Raw genomic sequence first — 25,883 nt, forward strand, 5'->3', positions numbered from 1 at the left:
GACTTTCTTCTCATTCTTTATTTCAACACGTTAAGCTACGTAAAAGTGGCAACATGACACGAAGTTGCGCCGTATCAACTGCTTTATAGGCCTCTATCTCGCTCTCCCTCTCACACACACACACACAATCTCAAATTTAAAAAACAACACTCTCCCACACTAAAAGAAAACAAACCAAAAAACGCACACAGCAATCTCTTGCACATAAAACTCTCACACCAAAATACCTCTCGCGCATAGAATCACAACGAAGACTCTCGCGTGCAAAAATACCTTTCACAACAACAACAAAAAAACTCTCACACAAAGAAATAGCTCTCGTGGCAATAATTCTCTCACATAAAACATCTCTCACACACAGCATTACTTCGCTCACACAACAAAAACTCTCACACAAAGAAATACCTCTGACACACACAATTACCTTTCGCATGTAAAAAAAAAAAAAAAAAAAATCTGACACAAAGAAATAACTCTCACAAGAAAAAACCTCTCACACAAACCGAAGAACTGTTTTATTAAAAAAACAGTTTTGTGCGCGTCAATGTCGTCTGCGGGCTGCACCGCACCTCGTCCGCTGCAGCTTGTGTTCCTATCAAAAGACTTCCACAAATCCAAATGAAGACAGACAGCAAGAGAAGTTTTTGAAACACGCACACGTTGGCGCCATCGGTTGATTGTAAACGTCGTCCGTCCGAGCGTTCTCGAACGCACCTCGTCGTAGCGTTCCCACGCAGTCCTTCCGCCGAGTGTCAGATCTTCTACTACAGAACTGACAAGTCGTGGCAGGATTTGGATTTGAGCCAGAAGGCCACGCCGGGATTGTTCCTGGCCACCATCTTGTCGAGAAATCGCTTAACCTTGGCGGGGAGGCTCTCGCGGCGGGAGCGGGGGCGGGGCCGGCGTTTGGCGTCCCGGCAGTCCCGGCGCAGGCGCAGCTGGCGCACGACGCCGCGGAAGGCCTCCCACACGTTGTGCTGCACGGCGGCCGACGTCTCGATGAACTTGCAGTCCAAAACGGCGGCGCAGACGCGGCCCTCTGGAGGCCAAACGTTCAGCGTTAATTCAGGAAAAAAAAAAAAACACAAAAAAAAAACCGCCATATTGACGTACGCATACCTACATAGTCGTCATTCTAATAACATTTCAGCCATTCGTCATGAAAAAAAATCAGAAATCACCACAACACTAAGATGCATTTGTTTTAGTTTTCGTGAAAACGGCAAATTACGCAATAGGAGAAAAAAAAAAAAAAAACAATACGATTGGCCGGCGACCGGTTCAGGGTGTGCCCCGCCTCCCGCCCCAAGATAGCTGGGATAGGCTCCGGCAGGCCCGCGACCCGCGTCAGGAGAAGCGGTAAAAGAAAATGGATGGCTGGAGAAAAAGCCAATCGTTGCGGTTTGGCGCCCGTCGATTCACATATTTGGTTTGGCAACTATTTTTCCTTTTTTCAGAGGGGAATCCACAAACGCTTCCCGGCGGTATATCCCCGCTCATTCGAGAATTTGGAGGGTTTGCCACCTACGGATCACACAGCAGTCTACATATTGTACCGTGTGCACCTTTTAGAAAACAACTTCACCATTGCAACTAAAGCGGGACAGTTTCAGAAAGAGCGTGCAGTTATGCCCGACCTTGTAAACGTATACATACAAGTGGTGCCAGTGCGCGGTTACCAAAAAAAATAAATACAAATAAAGTGTCATTTGAACTGAGCTGTCGCAATATTTAGTGTCTTGGAATATTTCATTTTGACCGAAGTGCGGTGCGAAGGCAGCACAGCATTGGATGGGAAATCGCTTTATTTATTCTGCTCCTGAAAGCTGCCACCTTGAAGCTTTCGCGAGTGCGTCAACATCAGGCGACTGATCCTGAGGCGCAGCCAATCGCAGGAGGTCATTGAAGTGGTAAGCGCTCGTTCGCGTCGTTGCCAGTGCGCCGTCCGACAACAGTTAATTCGATCAAAATATTGCATTTCGTGTGTTTTCTATCCCCACAGGCTGGATTGAACTGGATGCATTCGTTCTTTATTAACTTATAACCAACCTCGTGCGTGAATCAAAGGACAATTGAGCTGCGTAGATTTAAAAAAATTAAAAGAAACTAAAAACCTTCACAGGTGTAGAATTGGAGGTTTCTCACCGTTGGTGGAAACTTCCCTGCGTCGCACCAGGTCACACTTGTTGCCCACCAGGATGATGGGCGTGTGTCGGGCGGGGCGAAGGCGGCGCAGGCTGATGCGCAGCTCCGACGCCCGCAGGAAGGACGCCCGGTCGGTTATGGAGTACAGCAGCAGGAAGGCGTCGGCCGAGCGCACGTAGCGCTCCTCCGCACAGTCGCTGTCGCTCTGAAAACAAACAAACGCACACGCATGTTGTGGGGAATCAGTAAGATGGGTGTGGTGTATGTGCGTGCACGTGTGTCTGGGGGGGTGGGGGGGGGGCACTCACACAGTTGGGGCCCGGCCCCATGCAGCTATGGCCGACTCCGGCCCTGGCTGACTCACCTCTGCATCCCACGTGTCCAACAGCGTGATGGCGGCTGCCTCTCCGTCCACGTCAACTTCCCTCTCGTGCACTTCATCTGAGCCCAAAAATATACAAAGTCATTGGACAATTCATGAGGCAGGACAACATTTGAAATGTTTAGCACTTAGTCGCCATTGTATCTCAGGTGTGTCGCATATTTATCGATGGGGGGGGAATCCTCGGTTTACGACGGCGTTGCGCTCCTGCGGTGGGAACGAAAGCCCAATTTGTCACCGACCCAACGCAGTAGTAAAGGCGTAATCACCATAAATCGTTGTCTTAAAATAACACTTACAGGCCACAATTCAACAACGCAATAAGTGAGATGAGTTTGTGTTTTTGCATGTGTGCACGTGACATTTTGGTGAGAGTTTTTTCTTAGTTTGTGCGAGATGTTTTTTTTTTTTTTTTTTCGTATTTGCGGGAGAGATCGATCACCCCCAACCCCCCCCCCCCAAAACCGCCTCCTCCTCTCTCACCTCCGCACAGCTCGCAGTCGTCGCTGTCCATGCTGTCGGCGGCCCCGGAGAAGATGCGGGCGAAGGCGCTCTTCCCGACGCCGCCGGCCCCGAGCAGCGCCACCCGGTACGGCTCGAGCGCGTCGGCGGAGATGACGGAGTCGGACGAGGAGGCGCGGCTGGCGCGCCCGGCGCGGCCGCTGCCTCCGTCCGAGTCTCCGGCGGAGCTGGCGCACGACTTGGAGCGGGACATGTAGGCGGGCACGCCGTCCGGGAGCGGGCGGCTCGCGGCCGGTTCGCTGATGCTCCAGCGGTGGATCCGCGACTGCGGGCGCACGCCGGACATCATCGCGGTGGCGTCGGTCCCGACGAACAATTGCGGCTTCTTCGAACTCGGCTTCAGTCACTGCCGCATTTGCGAGCGAGACGAGGTGAGGTGAGCGTCATGGTGCCGACGCGCGGTGCCGCGCTGCTTGCTGGGGCTTTGCCCACTGCGCGTTTATATGAGGGGCGAGGGGCCACGGGGGGCGGGGCTAGACGCACCCACCCGCGGATCACTGGCCGCGAGCATTGACAAAACGACGTAAAAGCGGATTTGAGCCGGCGACACTCGGATGTTCTTTTCGCGTTCGGGCCGCGTCGTCCTCTTCAAATGAAACGTAGTGGTGGACCACCCTGGACCAAAGTCACAGCAAAAGTCCACGATTCCCGTCTTGGCCTTGCGTTTGCCATGATCAGTTTTTTCTGTTTTTGAGGTTGCACGCAGAAACATCGAAATTGAAGGAAATTCCAGTATTGATGATAATCATTTATTTGATTGCCCCCGTTTTCTACTGCCTTCGTTTGAAGGACCCCTCCCTAATGCTGTGAACGTTGACACTTATTCCATAGTTCTGGACCTAAAAACGATGCCTGCAGAGGAGAAGGAGAGAAAAAAAAATAAAAAAAATAAACCCAAAACAGACCGATCAATTTTAGGCTCGTTTTCTGATGACATATTTGGTTGTCAGACACAATTTGGCGCGCCCACATTGCGGTCGAAACCTGCGCGAGCCTGCTGACGTCAGGACGAGGACATTTTCTTCTTGAACTAGTACATGTTCTGCAGCGTAATTGTCGCCTATGTTGTCTCATAAGTCTGGATGTTTTTATTTTTTAAAGAGCAAGTGAAAAGAGTGAGATACATTTGAGTAGGTTTGTTTTGTTCAACTCTATTGCTTCGTTGCCGCATCAGGTGGTCATTTCTGCCTATTAACGCGATTGGCCCGAGTGTTGTTTGTTTACTAAAGTGCAGAGGGAACCAGGCGTCTTATACGAATGCTAGTGTTGGCGGGCGCTCGACGTACTGATGCCCGTTACTATGGAAACTGCCGCACTGATCCATAACAAAGACCGCCCCTGTTGGTCAACGAAGCGCTCGCGAACGGCGCCACTCAAGTGTGACGCATTGGTTCCTTGTTGCCGACAACCTCCAAAATCCAACGCCACAAAAATTTCCGATTGAGAGCATTCCTGGGGGAAACGTATGGCAGAAAGAGACCTCAGCACACCGTAGATATAAAAGTTTACACACCCCTGTTCAAATGGCAGGTTTGTATGAAAAATGAGACCAGGATAAATTTCAAAACATATTCCCACCATTAATGTGACCTATGACCTGTGCAAGTTTTTTCAAATCTTTTTGAGGGGGGAAAGTAAAGCTCAACAACTGTGACAAGCTGGTTGCACAAGTGTGCACACCCTCTTATGAGTGGAATGTCGCTGTGTTCAGAATTAATTGCAATGAAACATGTTAAATACGAGTCCGCACACACCTGCCATCATTTAAAGCTGCTCCGATTAGCCACAAATACATTTCCGATGCTCTAGTAAGTTTTCCCCGACATTTGTTTTTGCTTTCTCACAAAAGCCTGAAGGCTTTGTGCACTAACTGGTACTTGGAAGTGTTCATAATTTGCTGCACGGTGACTAAGGCCCCAGATCCAGCTGAAAAACAAAACAAAAAAAGGGAAGCTGCTGCCACCATGCTTGACTGTAGGTATTTTGTTGTTGTGGTGATGAGCAGCATTGTGTTAGCACCACCCACCCACCCACCTTCTGTACCGCTTCTCCTCACGCGGGTCACGCTGGAGCCTATCCCAGCTATCGTCGGGCGAGAGGCGGGGTACATCCTGAACTGGTCGCCAGCCAATCGCAGGGCACAGAGATACAAACAACCTTTCGCACTCCCATTCACACCTACGGACAATTTAGAGTCTTCAATTAACCTAGCATGCATGTTTTGGGGATGTGCGAGGAAACCGGAGTGCCTGGAGAAAACTGTGAGTCAGATGTGCTAACCAGTCACCACCGTACTGACCTTTTGGAATTACGGCTAAAAAGTTAGACCTCGCTTTCACCGGACAATAGAAAAACACGCTGGAAAACATGTTATGGTTCGATGGGCGGTCGCCCTGTGACAAGTGGTGGGGAGCCATTACACTAATTGCGGGATTAGGCCGCTTTCTCTGCCGTTGTTCGTGTCGTGCGGCGCTTGTGTGCGAGGAGGCTGTGTAGTCTGATCTGCCGCGGCCTTCTACTCTGATCTCATCTGGCTGACGGTCGACGGGGGCGACATTAAATCCTCGTTAAGTGCCGGAGCGAGACCGGCGTCGGAGGCTTTCGTACCGCACGTCGGCAGGGTCACGAGGTGGTTAGTTGAGACGGATAGCCACATCCAAAGTGACGGCAGCGTTCCGCCCCACATGCTGGGACAATCATGGGGACACGACAGCTCATATCAAGCACACTGTGGAACCGCTCATTAGCACAACGTGTTCTGGGATAATGGCTGACCATTTTCCCGCAAAAGACAAACAGTAATGTAAATACAAACAACTTGTTCCATGGTCAAACTGTTACCAATTATTTGGGTTTTTTCTTTTTTTGTAATTACACAAGCAATTTGAAGTCACATTTCTAACTGCTATACAGAGCTGATCAGTGGTGTCAAGAAGAAGACAGTCAGTAACCTCAACCCGCAAGATAAACTTCCAAAGTTCTACTATTTGTTTGGGTTAGGGTTAGTTCCTGTCAAGATAATATATACGTGCATCTATTCATCAGTGAACTGACAGCTTTCAAACTAGGCCTACCTAGCATTTGGCGCCTCCACAGCAATATGCGATAATTCATACTCCATTTGGAGAAAATTCTTTCCAGACCAAAAGCGCACAAAGCTCCATAAAATAAAAGGCCCATGTTGGTTCAGCGGGGGCTTGAGGGACAGGACCCAAGTGAGTGGAAGCGGAAGGACATGCAGTCACATATAGAAAAACGCCCAGTACGCCCACTCAACTTTCGAAAGTGTGCGTGTGCGTGTATTTGGGGTGGTAAAATGTGAGTTAGCCCAAAAAAGTTCAGAAGCCGTCAGGCCAGAGCAAAATCAGTTTAATTGAAACCCTAGGAAGAACAGTGGCTGCAGTATGTAGCAGTGTGAGGCGCTGCACAGGCTGTCCATAGGCAGAGAGGTCATAAAAAGGGTGAGGGGCAAAGTCCGGCGTGGAAAGGAGGAGCACGCGTGAACACAAGACGGGATGTTTGGAGCCACGAAGGCCGCCGCGCTCCGAAGGACGCGTGCCCTCTTTGTTCGTCGATGAGATCACGCCAGCGAGCCTTCAGCGTGCCATTGAAGCGGCAGACGATCAAATATTTGGCGGGCCTGCGCGCTATGTGCAGCCTGCTGCACGTGGCTATAAGCTCGTGCAGCTTAAACGCCAATGATCCTCGAAGCGATCGCGAATGAAATACAAGACGTGCGACCTCTGTGAGGGTTAATGCCAGAGGCTCGGCCCGACTGCCTCTCCATTCAGAGGTCCAGAGCTCACAGGGAATAAACATCCAATCTGTGATTTAGTCTCTCATCAAAACAACTGCACCCCACCCCCACCAGCGGTGGACTCATTCATTTAAATCCATACGACAAGCCTTTGAGCAGGCAGGCTTAAAAAGGTCGGCTCGGTAGCGGACGGTTAAGAGGCTTTTAAAAAAATTCCATCCCGTGCACCCATCAGACACACGCCCCCGGGACACCGTTCGGATCAATCGGACGAGTGACACTCGTTTGTCTGACACGTGTTCAGTAGCAACGCTAAAGCTCGGAAAAAGCTACCGTCCGTCCACCACGAAGGTCACGGATGAGCTGGAACCTATCCCGGCTGAGTTGACTTTGGCAGACAGGCCAAGTGGTTGCCAGACAATCGCAGGGCCCGTTATAGATACTCGCAGACATACCTACGAACAATTTGGAGTCTTCGGTTGGGGGGGGGGAAACTCCACACAGGAACGGCGTGCATGTAAACCACCCTGGCATATTGCCACACACGGTACCATATTCTGGCCTGGCAGATGGGGCAGGCCAACACTGGGAGGCGTCTGGAGGCACAACACTCCTTTAGAATAGTATTAGTCACATTTTATAAATACTGATACACTATTACAAAACTAACGAGAGAGAGTTAAAAAAGAGATGCGTATACAGGGGAGATTTATTCGATTAGCATTTAGTCAATCAATTACTTCAGCTATACTGCAACTGTAGAACAACAACAATACTACACGATATGTCAAGTAAAACTGGAGTTTAAAACATTCCCCCCCCAAAAAAAAACATCATTATATCGAAATGAAGAAAAACTTCAAGACCTAATGCAGACCGGACGGAAGAAAAAGTTGCGTAGCTCCCCGGAAATTAAACTCGGTCGCACACAACACTGCGGAGTGAGCCAAGTCTATTGGAAGGCTAAGCCTTTACTGAGCCACAGGTCGTAATTTCATCTTTAACGTTACAACATTTGGTGAATGTCCCCACTTGAATTTACTTTTTCACATCTGCGTAGGAAAGTGTCGACCGGATCTATTGAATTAGTTTCCATTATGACAGGGTTGTTACAGAATCAGGAGTTCAGAGTATTCGGCGAGAACTTCGCCTCTTCTATTCAGTAGAATAGTACACTGAAGATTCTAATTCTAAATTATTAGAATAAATACAAGTATTACCTGAATATTCTTTAACGACCCTGTAAGAATGTAGTGACTGTAATTTGATAGCTATTCGATGCCAACGATAAAAAAAAAAAAATCAAATAATTGATGGTTAGGAAATGTACTCCAATCCTTGCAATAGACTCCACAAACATCTAGGCTGTTCTGCATTCCAAAAGGTCATATCTAATCACAAAAACACCCAATTCTTTCATCATTTAAAAACAGCACCAACGAAAGAAATAGCGCTTGCCGTCATTCGAGTGGCGTGAGTGGGAACCGATCCCGGCCAAGTGCTGGAGTACATCTTTGACTGGTCACCAGCTAATCTCATCTACCGTGACATTAATTAAAATACAAAGTGTTTTCAATCGACATGAGATTTTTTTTTTTTTATGGGATGTAAAAACAAAGTATAGCGGACTACATCGTACTAAATCCTAATATTAGATCTAATTGTAGTAAAGCCATATGAGAAGAGGCACTTTTGTTCGATGCGCCAATAATGGGAAGTAACAGTCATTTCGTGACCGTTGCAATGCTGAAACTTGGCCACCATTCACTTGTGGGTCAAATATTACGAGTTTGATATTCGGATAGCACAACCGGATCAAGCAACATTACCATCAACACATCATCTAATTAGAGCGAAAGGAGCTGACTATTACAGGCATCACAAGGGGATCAAGAGTAATAATTCTGGGAGTTAATGGAGCGCCTCTCATGAGAAAAGCAGACCATCCCAGAAACGTAGTTATTGCACAAAGAAAATTGCGCAAGAGTTGCGTGGTAAATAATAATTAGCCCTTTTATGTAAAAGCGCAGTTGAATACAAACCACACACGGCACACGCAGAACACTCACGCACGTAACTCCCACGCAGCGCCTCAGTGCCGAGCAGCACCGGCAAACGAGGGTGACGAGTGTCCCGCGTCACTCGACCGACGCGACTCACTGCACCGTCAAGTGGAAGGTCACAGGATGAGACCGCGTCACCGCGGCAAAGCTTATTGTTCTGTGAAACGTGTCAACTCATGGCGGGAAAGTTACAACGCAGGAGAGTGTAAACGAGATTATTCCGAATTGATGCTTTGCATGAACTCTCAGCACCTAAACATGCCTCATCATTAAGATGAACTGCTGTCATCCATATTACCTTCAATGGATGACACAGGAACTCTGCGTGAGCACCACACGAGCCCTGTAACAATGGACATTAAATAATGAATGTTTTAAAGTCACTTTTAAGACAACTCTTTCCATTTCACTTACCATACAAAACATTAGGGACACCAGCACAATCTGAGATCCTCTGTTAACCCAGGAACAACGCCAGCCATCCTGTTTCTCCATTTCAATTAAACTCCGGTTTTGTTTTTTTTGTTTTTTTTTTAGACACCTTACCTACTTTAAGGAGGACTTACAAAGATAATGATGCTCAGTTGTGTTTGCGCATGTGACAGTGGGGTAAAACGACACAGTTGCACTCACAGAAAGGTGAGGCGAGGCGTGTCACAACACATTTCATTATGATGACTGCGGTTCTACACCAGTGGACAACTACAACCCAATGCTGGTAAATTTGTAACTCTCTACGTTTATGTTTAATGCTGGATATTTAGGAGAGTTCATGTTTGCCTGACAAAATCATCTTTTCTTGGTAGCAAAGAGTGGTGGTTATTGTTCCACGTGAGAGATGGTCTGGAAGGCAAAGGTGATGTGGTCTCGGGCGTGATCGAGGTAAGGGTCAGAGAAGGTGTCGGCTTCTCCGGAGAAATGTCTCCACTGCATCAGCTCGGACATGCTGAGGTGCTTCTGGGCCGACCCGCCGCGGTCGCGGCCGAGTTGGCGTGGCCGATTTTCAGAAGACTGCTCCTCTTCCTCTTTCACATCTGAGCAGAAAGTTGGGGGGGGGGAAAAAAAAAAAAAAAAAAAAAAAAAAAAAAAAAAGTGTTTGAGAGAATGTTTAACTGATTTAAAAACAGGCCTACCTTTGACCGAGCCATCCATGTCACAGCCGCAGTTCAACAGGTCGTGGGTAAGAGAGGGCGTGTCCGTCAGGCTGAAGAGATCGCGCAGCTCGTTGGCGGAGAAGCTGGCGTGCTCGGAGCCTTTGCCGAGGTCCACCACTGCCCCAGAAAGCCCCTGTTTGGACACCTGCCGCTGGAATATGCGCTCCTCAATCGTGCCTAAGAGGATCACATAAAGCTTCAAATGAGTTATTGATATTCTGTTTTTGTTGCCCTTCGACTTTCTTCCGAGACCTTTGAAGCTTGTGATACGAGCAGCATCCAAACGGCAGTTTTACATGGATTTTGTAACTGATTTTAAAAATAAATTCTGAACCACAATTTATTGGAGAGAAAAAAAAGAAACATGTACAGGGTGTAAATCAGGTGCAGTAATAAAATGTGTGCAAACAGACATACTTAGCCACGTGCACTCAATTCCAAAAGGATGACTATTTTTACCTGCAGTGAGGAGACGGTAGGTGTGCACGGTTTTCTTCTGTCCGTCTCGCCACACTCGAGCCATAGCCTGCATAAAGCAAAGAAGGAAAAGTTCTAATGCGGTAAACAAAATCAATCATCTACCATTGTTTTTTTTTGGGTGGGGGGGGGGGATTACCTGAATATCAGTGGCAGGGTTCCAGTCAAGGTCATAGAGCACCAGGTGGGAAGCCCCCACCAGATTAAGCCCTACGCCACCAGCTTTGGAGCTGAGCAGAAACAGGAAACTGGGAGAATAAGGGCTGTTGAAGCGGTCGACCAGCCGCTGCCTCTGGCCGGTGGGCGTTTGTCCGTCGAGCCGACAGAACGTGTAGCTCATGTCCACGCAAAACCTCTGCAGCATGTCCAGCGTCTGAGTGTAGTTGGACACCACAACCGCCCTGGGGGAGACACGGCCAGTGTCACAACTAGGGCCTGACCGATTTAATGGGCCAAACTGGCGAAGATCAGCTTTTTGTGTTTCGTTTTAAACATAAGACAACGATGATGAAATCCAAACAAACACCCCCCACCCCCCAAAAAACTTCTCCGTTGTCAAGTTAAACAAACACCAAAGGATAAAGTATTGTCAAACTGCCAATTGTTCTGCCTGCAATTCATACCTTTATTTTGATGTTGCCATTTTATTATTTATATACATTTTTAATTAATCAGCTGACTAATCAGTTAGTAGAATTTTATTCTACCAAATATTGGAATCCGCATCAGCCTCAAAAAAAGGCCCCGGTCACAACTGCAATTTGACACAGACAACAAGAGAAACCCAAAGACTTGACAAAGACGTACTGTACCTGTCTGATGGGCTGAGCCGTCTGATGGTCTTCAGGAGGTCCAACAGAACCAAAAGTTTCCCCGAGTCAGCAGGGTTTAAGCAATCTGAAGAGTAGGTTTCGGAGAAAAACGGTGCTAGGCCTTCATATAATGAGCTCTCCTCTGATTCACATTTCATTTTGTCCTGAAAGCACGTCGCCACACAGAAATGAGAACAATAATGGCGCTTGCATGATTCAATGAATCCAATTTTAAATCCAAGCCAAACAGACTCACCAGGATGGTGGTGTGAAGCAAAGCAGGGTGGTTACACAGCTTTTTCAGGGCAGTGATGCAGGCCAAGTGCGTGTGTGCTTGCGCGGAGCCCTGGAGGCAGGCTCTGAAGATTCTGTGGTTCAGAAGATGCCTGTAGATCTCTCGCTGCGGCGGGGACGGCCTGCAGAACAAGGTCCAGTCGAGGCGCGGCGGCAGGTAGCGGTTGATGATCTCCTGCGTCCTCCTCAGGATGAACACGCCGGTAAGTCGGGAGAGCTCAGACGCTCGCTCGTCTCCCGAGGCTCGATCGTCCTATTGGCAGAGATGGATGCAGGGGCAGAAAAGTTTGGTTTCATATGCTGATTCACAGATGGGGCACACGGGGTTACAGATCTCGATAACTTGGAAGCTTGTGGAAAACTTGATTTATCACCATCATAATCATCGGTATTTCAATTTGGTGTAACTCATTTTAGACAGATTCAATACACAAAAAGTGAAGTATTTTACAATTGTATTTTTTTTTTTTTACATTTTGATTATAGCGTACAGCTAATAATAAAAAAAATCACAATCTAAAGAATTCACAGTTTGTATATTAGAAACAATCAAAATGCGTTTGACTCCATTTATGAGTTTTTTTTAATGTGATTTTTTCACCAACTGTTTATCTGTCATATAATATTTATATTATTATATGTATAAAGTAAGGATGCACCGATACCACTTTTTTTTTTTTTTTCCCCTCAGTCTGAGTACAAGTAGTACCTGCCGATACAGAGTAGCGATACTTGATAATACCATTACATCTTGCAACTGTGATGAAAATGTGTTTTATTGTAAATTTATTTAATGTTAAAACAAAACACAAAAAAACATGGGGGCTTGAAACTTGTTGCTGGCAAACGGCCGGCAGGGCTGATGCCTTCGTTGCCGTCCGAGCAGAGCATCATTTGCATTTGGCAAAAAATGTTGTCACCTGTGTTTACCTTAAAAGCATCTCGACACAACTGACACACAACTGGTGCAGTGGGATGCATGTGTAGCATCGGTGCACTTCACGAGTATTGTACAGACCCACAGGAACAGTAAGTTGCAATATTATGAGGAGAAAGTCTTTAATTTCAAGCAGAATCAGAATCATCTTTATTTGCCAAGTATGTCCAAGAAACACACAAGGAATTTGTCTCCGGTAGTTGGAGCCGCTCGAGTACGACAACAGACCGTCAATTGACAGAGAACACTTTGTTTTTTTGTCAATGTCTTTCTGTCTCCAGTCACTGAGCAATAAAGGGTTGCTAGTTATCTGGTAATGCCAGTACAATAATTTTTTTCTTTTGACAATTGTGCAAAAAGATGCAGAGTCCTCTAGCACTTAGAGCAGTTCGAATGACTAATATCGCAATAGTCCGGTGCAATGACCATAGTGCAAAGGGCGCTGAGACTTCAAGCGAGTAGTGAGATAATCTGGGACTATGTCGATTGCGCAAATGTTGCAGATACTCCTCAGTCAGTGTGCAAATGTTGGAATGTTATTAATAACATCAAAATATTTAATGAATAAAATATCAGAATACGAGAAGCAACAGTTGTAACAGTATGATGACAAAACTGAATTTTGTGACTTTTAAATGCTGCAACAGTACCTAATGAAGAGTGCAGAGAGATGATGTATTGTATTGTACTGTACTGTATATCATCAGGTCCGTGAGTGAGCGTCACCTCGGAGCAGGAAGGCTGCCTGGAACGGAGAATGGGCTCTTCAAACACCTTCCTATACGCAGTGGTGGAGCCAAGTATGCCCGGATTAACAAACTCGATGATGGCGTAGAACTCCTGCAAATCATTCTGCACTGGGGTGCCTTCAAATTATGTAAATCAACTCAGCTGGAGCTTGTCAATTTCCTTGAGCCGTCAAGAAAGGTGCAACGCAAGCATACCCGTTAGTATGACCCTGCGAGCGCAGCTCAGGCTGCTGAGGGCCGAGGACGTTTTGATGCTGCTGTTCTTTAATCTGTGACCCTCGTCGCAGATGATAAGACCGAACTCCACTTTTTGCACCTGACAACAAAAAGGTGGCATTCGAGCAGATGTCTTTCCACAAGATTCAGCATGAAAAGTTGGACACAAACCTGCTCGAGGCAGCGCAGAAGCATCTCGTAGCTGATCACGAGAACATTGTGCAGAGGGGACAACAGAAACTGCTCAATCCTGTGATCCTTTAAAAAGGACAACAAACAGTACAACATTAGACAACAACCGTGAGAAGAATAGTCCTGGTAACTTCACTCACTGGTCACAATACTATGCACGCCTGCATAATTGAGTCAGATCATACACAAAACGGGTTTTTAAAACTCTGCTTTTACACACAATAGTGTAATTAGAACTGCAAAGCGTCCACCCAGACCCAAGCGAACCAACACCAGCACCAGATTTTTGATGTCACAGTCATTCTGTATGTTAGTTGGCCACCTACTTCCTGGTTTACGGAGGAAGGCAAGACGTTGCGGAGATGTTGCTGACACTTTGATTCTGGCGTGCACTGCTACCACTCTCGGCGAGAGGAAATCAAACAACTAAAAGTGAAACGCAAGTCTTCGATGCGCACATTCATCTGCCGTGAGAGATCATCAGGTGTGCCGCAGGAAACTATCCAATTTCACTGAAATGTTTTGATTTACTACAAGTAACGTATCTTTGCCAGCAAAATATAGTGACAGGCAAAACAATTAAATGCTCTTCCACTAGATAGCAGAGGTACATAATTCACCTGCGTAGCCACCTGTTGCCATTTATACAGCAGAATAAGTCACGGCACGCACCCACTGAGTAAATGATTTCAGCACATATATATACTTTTTGTCCCAAATCAAATGTGCGCCTTGGCTCAGTTCAAACGACAAACTCTCTTTCCGTACCCGATCCACTGTGAAAACGCCGATCCTCTCACGGCCGAGCCACTTGTTGAACTCGGCGGCCCAGTTCTGCACCAGGCTGCCGGGAGTGACCACCAGCACCCGCTTGGCCACCGCTTTCCCTCCGTACGGCCCCTGCTTGAGCAAGGTCCAGCACAGCGCCACGCTCTGGAGGCTCTTCCCCAGACCCATCTCGTCGGCCAGGATGGCCCCGTAGCGTCCTGCGGCTCTGACGTCACAAATACACACGGACGCGGATTACTCCATTCCCCGATAAACCGCCGGTACTCAAACTAGGGACCGGGGGACATTGGGCGTCCGCAAGCTGTAGCTCGGGGGTCTGAAAAATTATTTGAAATACGTTGTGTAGTATCTTAGTTTTGTGAACATTTTAAGTTCTGGTTTGATTGTGACGTATCATCACATAAATCTGACGTTCCTGCATGAATGACATTTTTTTTTTTTAAATGTAGAACAAAACATTATTACAAGAATAAAGTGCTATTTTTTTTCCAAGAACAGAACAGTATATTATTACGAGGCCAACGTTGCATTTTTTTTTTAATTCACTGGATAAAATTTCTTCCCTCGTTACCTTTACTTTGCTATCATAACATGACGACTTTATTCTTGTACAATTACAACTTTCTGTTTTTATTGTCCTTATGTTCTACTCCTGAATGTGAGCGCGAATGGTTGTTTGTTTCTATGTGCCCTGCGATTGGATGGCGACCAGTTCAGGATGTACCCCGCCTCCTGCGGCCCGCGGCCCTAGTGAGGATAAGCGGTAAAAGAAAATGGGTGGATTGATGTTCTACTCCAATGACATAACTTTTTCCCTCAAAAAAAAACAAAAACAATGAATTTTTTTTATTGTAACCTTGCACATTTTTTTCTCGAAAATAGGCAACTTTTTAATTCCTATGTTATTTAGGGGTGCACATGGTAGCTGCGTTTAACTGATGTTTGGACTGTGAGGGGTTGTCGGAAAAATGTCTCCCATGTCAGGGGTTCATCCAGAGGTCTCATTAATTTGGACACATTCAAACAGGAATAATACCTCATGCCCATGACACATTCGTAGAGAAAGAGCAGGCCGTCTCTCTGATGGGGGCGCAGGTGGGCCGTCAGGTGCGGGTCAACCACAACATCAACTACCGGAAGCCCTAACTTGTTATAAGACCACTGGTGGTTGGGAGCGGGCCGAGGCATCACCAGAGCACCTGAGAACAACAAGGTCGGTTTTGTCGACATTAAGAAAGAACCTTGTTGAATACTGTTTTGAAGAGCAAGGATAGAGAAGTTCTGATTGAATCTACTCACCGAGAGCTTGTGGATCATAGAGAGGTCTGCGGATCTGTTCCTCCGTTGGTTGAGATCCAAGATGCTCTGCTCTCCCCGACAGCGTAGGGGGGCAGAAAGGTTTTGACGCCAAGCGATGGGAAGGAGGGGGCGCCCTCTTCTGGAGCAGCTCTTCTCCGTCTACCCGAGCTTCTTGGAAACAACGTCCCGTGGCGAAGGTTTCTGCCGATATGACTCCCATAACCTCCACCTCCTTGGCTCCGATCATCAGGGTTTCTCCTTCAGCCAGAGAGGCCAGCACTGACATTTTGTAGCCGCTACCTACGTGGACATACAGTGCTATTACATTGATGCATTTTCAATACCACTGGATACCAGCTAGCGTATGAAATGTGGGGGGTGGGGGGATTATTTACTTCAATTCATGTATCTTTGTTCATCTATCTTTGCCAGCGAATGTATTGTGACAGGCAGAACGAATAAGGGGGTCTAAACCAAGGAACGTCATAGATTTCTGTAATCCTGTGGGGTCTATGAAGCCCTTTGAGACTCTTTTGCAACTAAGGGCTAAACATCGTAAATAACCTCAATTTGATCCTGGTTTGCAACATCTCACCCTGTCCAATGTCCTTGCCCTCCATATCTTTGAGGGTGGCTGTGCGGCCCCTCGTCACCAGCACGGCGTCCCCCTCCCAGCGCTTGTGTTTCTTCTTGCTGGCCTTACACCACATCACGCTGAAGTACCGCACCGTGTCCCGGCTCAGGTCTGCGTTTGGGGCCGGATTTGAAGCGGCGCATGTTTGAGGGAGGCCTGTGGAAACAAATGCAAAATACACAATGATGACGCGCATACGAGACACACAGGCAGGCACCGTCAGCAGATGGCACTGTTGCACAAGTTGTGCACTCCCACGTCTACTGGACGTCAAAACCCATTCACATGCATTCAAGTGTGCTCCCCTAGCAGCAACTTCAAATATCTTTATGAAAAATACAGACATTCAAAAAAAAAAGCAGTTCGAGTGAAGGTGTGATAAAAAAATTAAAAAATTTAAAACCCAGCAGAGTGACTCTCTTTTTAATAGAAAAGACCAAAAAAATGTACAAAAAAACAAAAACTAATTGACAACAATTATGGCCCCAACATTGCATCTCCCTTCTTCCAATTGGCAATCGATCTCATTTTAAAGTCATTTTTAGCAACACACTGAACAGGAAGTGACGACATACAGTGGAACCTCCATAGCTGAACGCCCTGAAAGCCAGACAGTCACCGTGGTGATGCCATGTGCGACTTCAACTCAGCATGTCAAGAACTGAATGCATTTTGCTTTTTCTTTGATTTCGTGTTTTGCGATGCCTCTGCAGTCGTACCAAAGATGGCAAAGAGGAAGTGCGAGAACCAAAAAACAAAAATAGCAAAACCTCGCTTTGCGTGCATGTTTGCGACAACGGGTGAGGAGTTTTACTTTACTACAGTTTTATTGTAGTGTTTGACTTTTCTTTATAAGTGTATGACAGTTAAGAATGTTAAAATGTTAATTAAACATAACCCGTGGGTCTTGAAGTTCAAATACAATTGATCTCAATGGGGACAAATTGTTAAATAATTAGAACAAATTGGAAGTCAACCAACTTTTGTGTGACTTTGGAGGCTCGACTGTACAGCATTGCGTTGTAAGGCGTCCTGTGACATATTTCTAGCAGGTTAACAATTTATCTTCCCCAGCTGCTTGCAAGAAAATGTAGAGCTATTTTTTTTTTTTTAAATAATCACTGAAACAAAGACCACAGGCAAAATCTTATTGCAAATATTCAAATTATCGGAATATTCCAAATACCAGTAATAATGGTGACAGATTTAGGCAGAAATGGCATCCGCTAGATGCCCTTTGTGTATGTACACACACACACACACACAGTATATTGTATTCCCTTATGAAATCATTACTTTTTAAAAAAATATATTCTGGGCAAACACAGTGTTTGGTAATGCATTGGTTTTTACAACAATGGCAACATTAAGCGAGAGTGACGATAAGTAGAACCTCAGTGTCTGCTGGAGGCACGACGTTGACCAAAATTCCGATCTGACATCATAACAGCGCGACACAGTGTAACTTGTCAGTTGAATGAACAAAGCAGAGCGCGGTTGAGGACATCCAGTAATTTGTGTTCTTTCCTCCTGTTCCTCATGTTTGTACGTCTTTTTCATTCCCAGTGTAGCACAAAGGTGACAATTTTCTTGTGACTCATCCTCAGACTGCAGTCTGTCAAGCTCAACCCTTTAGGTACTGCACCACTGCGAGAAGATGCCAACGCGTGGTATTTTCCTGGCTCCTTTGACAAATTCAATGTCAAAATATGCAGACACCGATATGGATGATGTGGAAAACTACATCTATGATGTCCCTTTCCGGGCCGTGCCTCAGACCAGCACGTTCGTCCTCGCTAAAGAGGGACGGGAAGCCCGTGTCGGAGTCGGGCCACCCTCAGCTTCTCCACTTTGATCTTGGCTCTTAAAAGTTCCTCCTCCAGCTGCTGCTTCCTCTTGAGCCCCTCCCTCTTCTCCTCCAGGTACAACGCCACCTTCCTGTGATTGGCTAGCACCAACTCGTGCTCCTCTTTGGCCAGGTGCAGCGGGGGGAAGCGCTCGGGCTCGTGGTGAGGGTAGATATCGTCGGGGTAGAAGTCGTGGCGTAAAGAAAGGGGCGAGGCCGAGAGGGGGACGTTGACAGACGAAGGGGCTGGCGAAGAGGATGAGAGGAAATCTCGGACGCCGTCCGCGTCCTGTTCCCCCGCCTGCTCCGGGCCTGACTCCGCGTGCGTGGAGGGGAATGGGAGATCCGGAGGCGGTTTTATGTCATCTTGGGCATCCAGATGGACCGCCTCGTGGGGACCGGCGGGGACGGCTGCAGAGTAGTCCTGAGGGCCGACCGGACAGGAGCTGCCGCCAGGATGCTCGACTGGACACGTGTGCTTACTGTATATTAATCTGAGGATGGACACAAGGATCGAGGTGAGTGAGAAAACGAGGTCCACGTGGTTCACGGAAGCGTGAAAAAACATCAGCAAATGAGTGTAGACTAGCAAGACGAGCACCCCCCCCCCCCCCCCCGGATGCCTTCTGGATTTTCTCATGCATTCCAACACAAGCGGATGAAAGTGTGGAGCTGCTCAACAGTAAGACCCCATCGAGTTGCAGTATGCAAATTGACACATCAGGTTTTTCCATTATTTTGGAATCTATCCTCCGTGAGGCCCTGAAAAACTCACCGGGCAAGCTTTGTATGTCTGAGAGGAACTAAGTTTAGCCTGGGTTGTTAGTGAAAGAAAAAACTTTTTTATTTTTTTAAAACTACATCTACAAATGACCTGGGCTATGTGTCTGTTTTAATAATTCTAATATGATTTTAGAGCAAAAATGTTTGTCCTCTCCTGTTGTACCTAACGCATCCTGTAGTTCGTAACAGTACACAATGAAAAAAAGAAATGTCTCAAAATGAAAAGTGATACCATTTGTGGCTTTGACCTCAAGTACAACTCAAAATGCAAAGTAAGTAAGTCAATCTCTAATTCCAGACACTTGTCAAATGCTCTCTCATATGCAACAGAAAGAAATTACCAACAAGGCCACTTGAGCATGTGGGTAAAAGACGCAGACCGTTTTGCATGTAGCGTGCACTCCGATTTTCTAATAGTGGGATATGGCACGAACAAAACGTTGATCAGCGCGTGTTTGCCTCTTGCAGGAATGTGCAGCCGGTTGTGGCGAGTCCCCGCCTACCTGCGCAGAGCCAGGTCCTTGTCGTGGACGGGCACATGTTGAAACAGGTGAGGGATCATCTCCATGATTCTCCTGGTTGGCTCAGAGATGCTCGCTCTGTATTCCGGCTGGGCGTGCCTCCGTTGCATCACTTCCTGTTTGGCCGACTCCTTCAGCCTCTTGTAGAGGGTCCTGAGGCCCTGCGCCGTGCGGCGGGGCCTGTCGCCCCCCAGGGCGTTGTACTGCTCCGCCACAGCGTCCCAGCACTTGTTCTTGTCCACGATGACGGCGTGCTTGTTGGTGTGCTCCTCCAGGATGCGGATGTGAGGCCGGACGAGCTTCAACAGGTCCAGCTTCTCGGAGAGCGTGAAGTTGGACGAGCGAGCTTTCCCCACCACGCTGGAGAGGAACACCGAGCCGGACGCCATCTTAAAGCCCCGGACGGGCCTTCGGCTGTCGCCGCCCCACACCTGTCTTTTTCCTTCCCGTTACAGGATTCTCTTAGTCCTCCCAGATATAAGGTTAACACCGATTCAAGTGCTCCACATCCCTTTTTCCTCCTCTTCCCATTCCAAATCGAACACGGGCCGTGATCCGTCATTGAGCGTGGAATCCCACCACCGCTTGGTCCCCCCCCCCACCCCCTCTGCTTCCTTGCACAACGAAATCAGGCTGTTGCCGAGCACAATAAGAATCAGGCTTAACTAGGCCAGCCTCGCTTAGGCCCCCGCCTACCTCCCGGGGTTTTGGATGAATTCCTCCAAGCTTAGACTGACGTAGCTAAGCCGCTTAAACCCAGGCCGACCTACTTCCAGCTGGGCCTCTCTAAACCCCAAACCCGGCACAGCGAGGCCGCGCAGCCACAAAGTAAAAAAACACAACAAAAAATGGTGACACACACGTGTGTGTGTGTGTGTGGGGGGGGGGGGGGGGGGGGGGGAAATCGGTGGATATCAGTTTATATTGGGTCAGGAGACTGCTTTGCCGGAAGGAGTGTGCGGCGCGCGTTTAACTAACGCAACGCTGAGGGGAGTTTACGGGAGCGCGCTGCGCATGCGCGTGAAAGAGAGGCTCGTGGTGATGCTACATGCTAATAAAACCATCGCCAGCTATTTATTTACATGGGCCAACATGCTGGGTATTCTCGCCGCTTGTGTGCTCGTGTCGACTATTAACGAGCATGTAGTTAAAATTGGCTGCAGTTGTTTCGGTAAAGGTGTTTGTTTTCAATAAACGATCATTTGACATCGGAAATGTCGCGCCTGCCTGAAAATTGAAGGCGTGTGCGTGCATAACTCCGAGTGGCCACCAGAGGGAGACACCATGTCTGAAAACAAAATACAGTCAACCCCCGCCTATTCGTTAAAATAATTCGGTCACCAAATCATTCAGTGCTTCGGCATTCAGTTCATGGTTCCGCCCTGCGATTCACAATTACAATAGCCTGTTCACTTACTGAGGGACGGTGCGTTTACGGGCAAAAGTACACAGTCATTTGCGTCAGAAATCTTTGAGTAGTACACGTGCACATCTCCAGGATCACCAACACCATTGCAAGCATAATGCCAATAAGTCTTCCTCAGCAGTGGGGGAGACACATTCAAATGTTTTCAAAACAATGCTAGTCATGGTGCACATTTTATATAAATAAACACGTTTTTCTAGAAATAATTTTTTACATTTTTTTTCTGATGTATGGAAACCGATGGGAGACCCTTTAGAATGCTCTCAGATGCCATTAGCTAATAGGAAATTAGTCATTGGGGTCAAGGAAATGATGCATCTCAAATAACAAGACTAACAACTTTGTATCCCGTAGAGAAATTTAGCCTGGGTTGTTATTAGACGTTTGGCAGAGTTTGTCTGTGTTTGCAATCCCTACCTGTCCACTATATAGTGTGGTCGCCATTTTGTCGTGATGCTTAAAAAGGTGCCATGAGTAAAAGTTATTTTGAGGTTTTGTGCCAACACTGCCTGCTCTTTGGAACTGTTCATAATTCCTTCCACCTGGACTAAGGCCTTCATCTGAAGGAGGAAAAAAAAAAAAAAAAAAAAAAACACCATTTGCAAAGCATACTTCATTGTAGGTCTGGTGTTCTTTTAGTGATAAGCAGTGTTGTGTTTGCACCAGACATATCTTTCTGTATTACGGCCGAAGGGTTCAACCTCGGTTTCACGGGACCACAACACATTTCTCCAGATTTTGTTATGGTCCACTTAAACACATTCCTGATCATGTCCATCCCGTTAGCCCCCAGGACAATCTCAGCTTCTTCAACTCAGCTGTCTCCAGTCTTCTGGCGTACCTCCAAACCATATAACACGGCTCTTACCTCGTTTCTCATACAAATATTTACCATTATTATGACAGCTGTAGGTCTCTCGAGTACACACACAATAAGCGTAAAAGCGGTGACTGTGCTTTGCAAAAAACATTCTTTTTTCAACTAATTCCCTTGCGAAACCAAAGAGCAAACATCGAAGAAAGTCGCTGCGGTCCTTACCTGCCCCTCTGTTTTCTCGCGGTGTTGTGCGCTCTTGCCAGGCAGCGCTCGGATGTTCTGTCACAGCAACATTCTCCTTACTTTCTGTTGCATTGAGCACTCTGGCCAGAGCCTTTGACAAAGCTGGTGCTGGCTGGACAGCGTATCCACTTTTGCCGGGAGGTGGAGCCGCTACACTTCTTTGGACCTGCCAGTCAAGTAGTTGTGTGAGGGAATGCACATTTTTATTTATTTTTTTTAAACGATACAACATATTTATTGTAAGTTAATTTTGCGGACCCCCAAGTTCTGGCTCAGGGACCCCAGTGTGATAGATAGCTTACCTTATTCAAGGCATTGTCCAAGGCAGGTTTAGGGAACTGGGGCTTGGTTTCGGCACCAGTACATGAAGCAGCAGCTCCGGGAGGCACAAAACGAGGCTTTTTTGCAGCATTACCCCGAAGCTGGCTGGGAGCTGCCGAGCGCCTCATGATATCAACCGCTGTCTGTCAAAACCGAACAGAAAACGAGAAACATTAACATTACCGACACCACCGGTGAATGCCAACCACGGTGCCGTGGCATACCAGAGCGCTGCGAGAGATTATCGAGTGTGGCGGAGAAAATTTTCAAATTTCACTGAGCTATTTAGGTGGAAAATGGGTATTTATTCACCACAAATAATGTCTCTTTGTTAATCTAGCTATGCCAGTGATTTATGGTGACAGACAGAGCAATGACATACGCTTCCATAACCTGGCAGAAGATACAATTGACCTGTTGCCATTCATACGACAAGTAAGCAGGCAAATTTAACACTGAGTTAGTAAATTTGTTTGTAAATTGAGTCGAGATTGAGATAACCAGTATTTCAGGACTGTCAAAATACTTTTTGACATTTTGGTATGGTGGTGTACAGTGAGCTTTATCTAAGGTAAAATATTTGCCCTGGCTAAAAAAAGGTTAGGAAACACTGATCTGCACAACACATTATACTAGTATTTAATTACAACTATTCCAGTTAAGGCAACAGTTCAAAATGAAAAATATACAAGTCACCATTAGTTAAGTTTGGAGGATGATTCATTCGTAATGATGTGAAAAGCAATTACATTGATTTGTAATTGATGAAGCCTACTACGACTTTCCTTTTGAATTAAGTGTGCCACTAAACAGTAGATTTTATTTACTTTTTTTGAGATTATTTCTCCACAATTTACTGTCACGATTATTGAAAGATCCTTGGATACTCGGTCAGTAAATAAAGACGCGAACCAAAGTGAGACTGTCGACGCATCGAGCGCCGTCCATCGCTTGCAACAACCAACCAACGGACATGACAATTTGCAGACAATATTCAAATAATGGTTACGACAAAACCTACTTGCTCCTAGCTAGTAGACGCCATTACCGTGTTCGTTAAACCTTACTTGAGCTTCTCTCGTCTGCTCACGACTGATTTGTTTCTCTTCCGCTTTATTCTTCCCGCTGAGTGAGTTGTTAAATGTGATTGGTTGAACATCCAGGAAGTGGGTGAGATGGAATGAAAGGGGTGCGTTTGGTTTGTTGTACCGAAGTAGGTGATGCCGTCGAGACACAGCTAAAGGCGATAATTAAGGAGCTTCATTCCAAATGTGTTCCAATGAAAAAAATACATTTTACGGTCTAGCACCTGTGAAAAATGTAGATGCTCATATTTTGAATTTACATTCAGTTGAAAGTCGAAGGAACAAGTAATAATGTAAGAGGAATAACACAGGGCAGTTGGACAGCGTGAGGGGCAGCTGTGGCGAAGGATGCCTCCTGAGGTCCACGATCATCTCTACAGTCTTGAGCGTGTTCAGCTCCAGGTTGTGTCGGCCGCACCAAAGCTCACTTCCTGTCGATATGCAGACTCTTCACAGTCTTTGATGAGGCCGATGACTGTGGTGTCGTCTGCAAACTTCAGGACCTTGACAGCCGGGTGCGTGGAGAAGCAGTCGTTCGTGTAGAGAGAGAAGAGTAGCGGCAAGAGGACACATCCTTGGGGGGCCCCGGTGCTGATAGTGCATGTGGATGAGGTGGTGTCCCCCAGCCTCACCTGCTGTGTCCTGCCCGTCAGGAAGCTGTAGATCCACCAGCAGATGGCAGGAGGAGAGGAGTTCGAGGATGATGGTGTTGAACGCGGAGCTGAAGTCCACGAACAGGATCCTCGCGTAGGTCCCCGCGCCGTCGAGGTGTCAAATGCAGTCCCGTGTTGACTGCGTTATCCGCAGACCTGTTTGCTCTTGAGGTGGTCCAGCACGAGGCGTTCAAAGGACTTCATGACCACAGATGCCAGAGATCGATTGAAGACCTCTGTGAAAACTGGAGCAAGCTGGCCCACGCAGGATGGGGACCCAAGGCCCGGGCCCGCCGCTTTGTTGGTCTTTTGCTGTTTGAACATGCGACTCACATCCTGTTCGTGGATGGTCTACACAGAAGGGGGAGTCAGAGGTGTGATGGTGGTCGTCTGTGGTGCGTCTGGGCTGTGAAAGCGTCCTTTTAAAATCTGCAGTGTGTGTTGAAGTCATCAGGAAGTCCTTTATTGGGGGGGGGGGGGGGGGGCACAGGTAATTGGTTAGCGATTGTAATCCTCACCAGACTGACGCGGAGTCGTTAGCAGCAAACTGGCTTTCAATCTTTTCTGCATAATTTCCCATGGCGATGTTAATTTCTTTTGTCACCTGGTTTCTGTACAGGGCCCTGTCCCCACTCCTAACTGCTAACTAATCATTTTAAGTGTGTGCGTGTGCGCCACAGCTGTCCAACTCATATTGCATACTGAATGCCATTGCTGGCTTCTCGGTAAATTGGATGTATGACGCCCATTCCCGAATATGTTTCATTCAATATCTTTTTAAGATGGCAGCACAGTGGTCGAGTGGTGAGCACGTCTGCCTCACAGGTCTGAGGTTTCTGGCATGGACCTCGGCTCCGGCCTTCCAGTGACTCGCCCTGGCTTTTGCGCAAACGCCTGCTCTAGCAGTTTTGTGCTTTCTTCAGTGGTGGCATTAGCAGACCTTCAGCTGTGTCAATGTTGGCGAGTCATGAGCAAGGGCATGATAATTCAATTTTAAATGAATTCCTTTTTCTTAACCAGGTAAGGCAACTGAGAAGAGAGAACAAAAAAATTGTTAAATGCTGATAGCCTCACTGTCCGAATTATACTTGAAAATAAATAGAAAAAAAAAGAAGGGTATCGTGACTTTTGGGACTCCGTATATTATTGCATGTTTCCAATCAAAACATTTGATGCTGTGTGTGTGTTGAAAAACGACATAATAAATGGCTGGGATGACCTGCATGCGTTTGTTGATTTTTGACGTCATCTGATGTTGTGCAGCCTGTAATCCAATCGGGGAAGGAGAGAGTTTAATCCAAGTTAATCCCACATCCCGAGATAGAGAGAAACCTACGAGGATAGGCAGCGGTAATCTCTGACCGCAACCCCGTTAAACAGCTCATCTGGTAAGGAAGGACGCGGCCGATAGTTTGTGGGTGGGTCTCATTTGTCTCTCTGATGTGCCCCGACTGTCGTTTGACAGCTGCCTTCGTGTGCCCTCAAACCTTTTGTTGTCAGGGATCCCTCCCCATGGAGACGCCCTCCCGGAGGCAGGGGCGGGGGCGGGATTTGGGAGAGACGAGTCCCTCGGCTTGATGGAGCAGCGAAGAAAGACGCCGGGAAGCTGAGGGACAAGAGTCGCCTGCGGAGGTCACCAAATCAGCAGAAAGCCGACGAGTCGGAACATCGGGTGAGTGCTCCGTATGAACGACACGGGCCTTTGTGGGGCCCCAAGCACAATTTGATTTGGGCCCCCCCCCCCACCACCACCACCACCACCGCGC

General features: G+C 47.2%; 2 protein-coding genes across 10 annotated transcripts; both read right to left on the reverse strand.

Moving 5' to 3' along the window:
* gem (GTP binding protein overexpressed in skeletal muscle) lies at positions 1–3,486 on the reverse strand. Its single transcript, XM_061675270.1, has 4 exons — positions 3,011–3,486; positions 2,510–2,586; positions 2,146–2,350; positions 1–1,039 (listed from the first exon to the last, which is right to left on the reverse strand). Exons 1-4 carry the CDS (start codon positions 3,336–3,338, stop codon positions 765–767), a joined length of 885 nt encoding a protein of 294 aa, XP_061531254.1. The 5' UTR covers positions 3,339–3,486; the 3' UTR covers positions 1–764.
* A 131-nt stretch (positions 3,487–3,617) lies between these two features.
* rad54b (RAD54 homolog B) lies at positions 3,618–24,609 on the reverse strand. Of its 9 annotated transcripts, none has more exons than XR_009768470.1 (17): positions 23,428–24,608; positions 22,361–22,522; positions 22,038–22,224; positions 16,384–16,578; positions 15,789–16,088; positions 15,526–15,688; positions 14,469–14,694; positions 13,680–13,766; positions 13,488–13,608; positions 13,270–13,409; positions 11,569–11,859; positions 11,313–11,476; positions 10,640–10,901; positions 10,483–10,549; positions 10,003–10,200; positions 9,284–9,903; positions 3,618–9,212 (listed from the first exon to the last, which is right to left on the reverse strand). XR_009768470.1 is itself a non-coding variant. In XM_061675267.1 (16 exons), exons 2-16 carry the CDS (start codon positions 22,505–22,507, stop codon positions 9,689–9,691), a joined length of 2,754 nt encoding a protein of 917 aa, XP_061531251.1. In that variant the 5' UTR covers positions 22,508–22,522; positions 23,428–24,609; the 3' UTR covers positions 3,618–9,688. The 9 variants fall into 9 exon arrangements, 5 of the variants coding, with proteins under 5 accessions (XP_061531251.1, XP_061531250.1, XP_061531247.1 ...); XR_009768473.1 differs by having other exon boundaries at positions 3,618–3,901; positions 8,876–9,903; XR_009768472.1 differs by having other exon boundaries at positions 3,618–7,402; positions 8,876–9,903.
* Between the last annotated feature and the right edge of the window lie 1,274 nt (positions 24,610–25,883).

This window comes from Phycodurus eques, chromosome 4 (assembly GCF_024500275.1).
Source record: "Phycodurus eques isolate BA_2022a chromosome 4, UOR_Pequ_1.1, whole genome shotgun sequence".
Taxonomy (NCBI): Eukaryota; Metazoa; Chordata; class Actinopteri; order Syngnathiformes; family Syngnathidae; genus Phycodurus; species Phycodurus eques.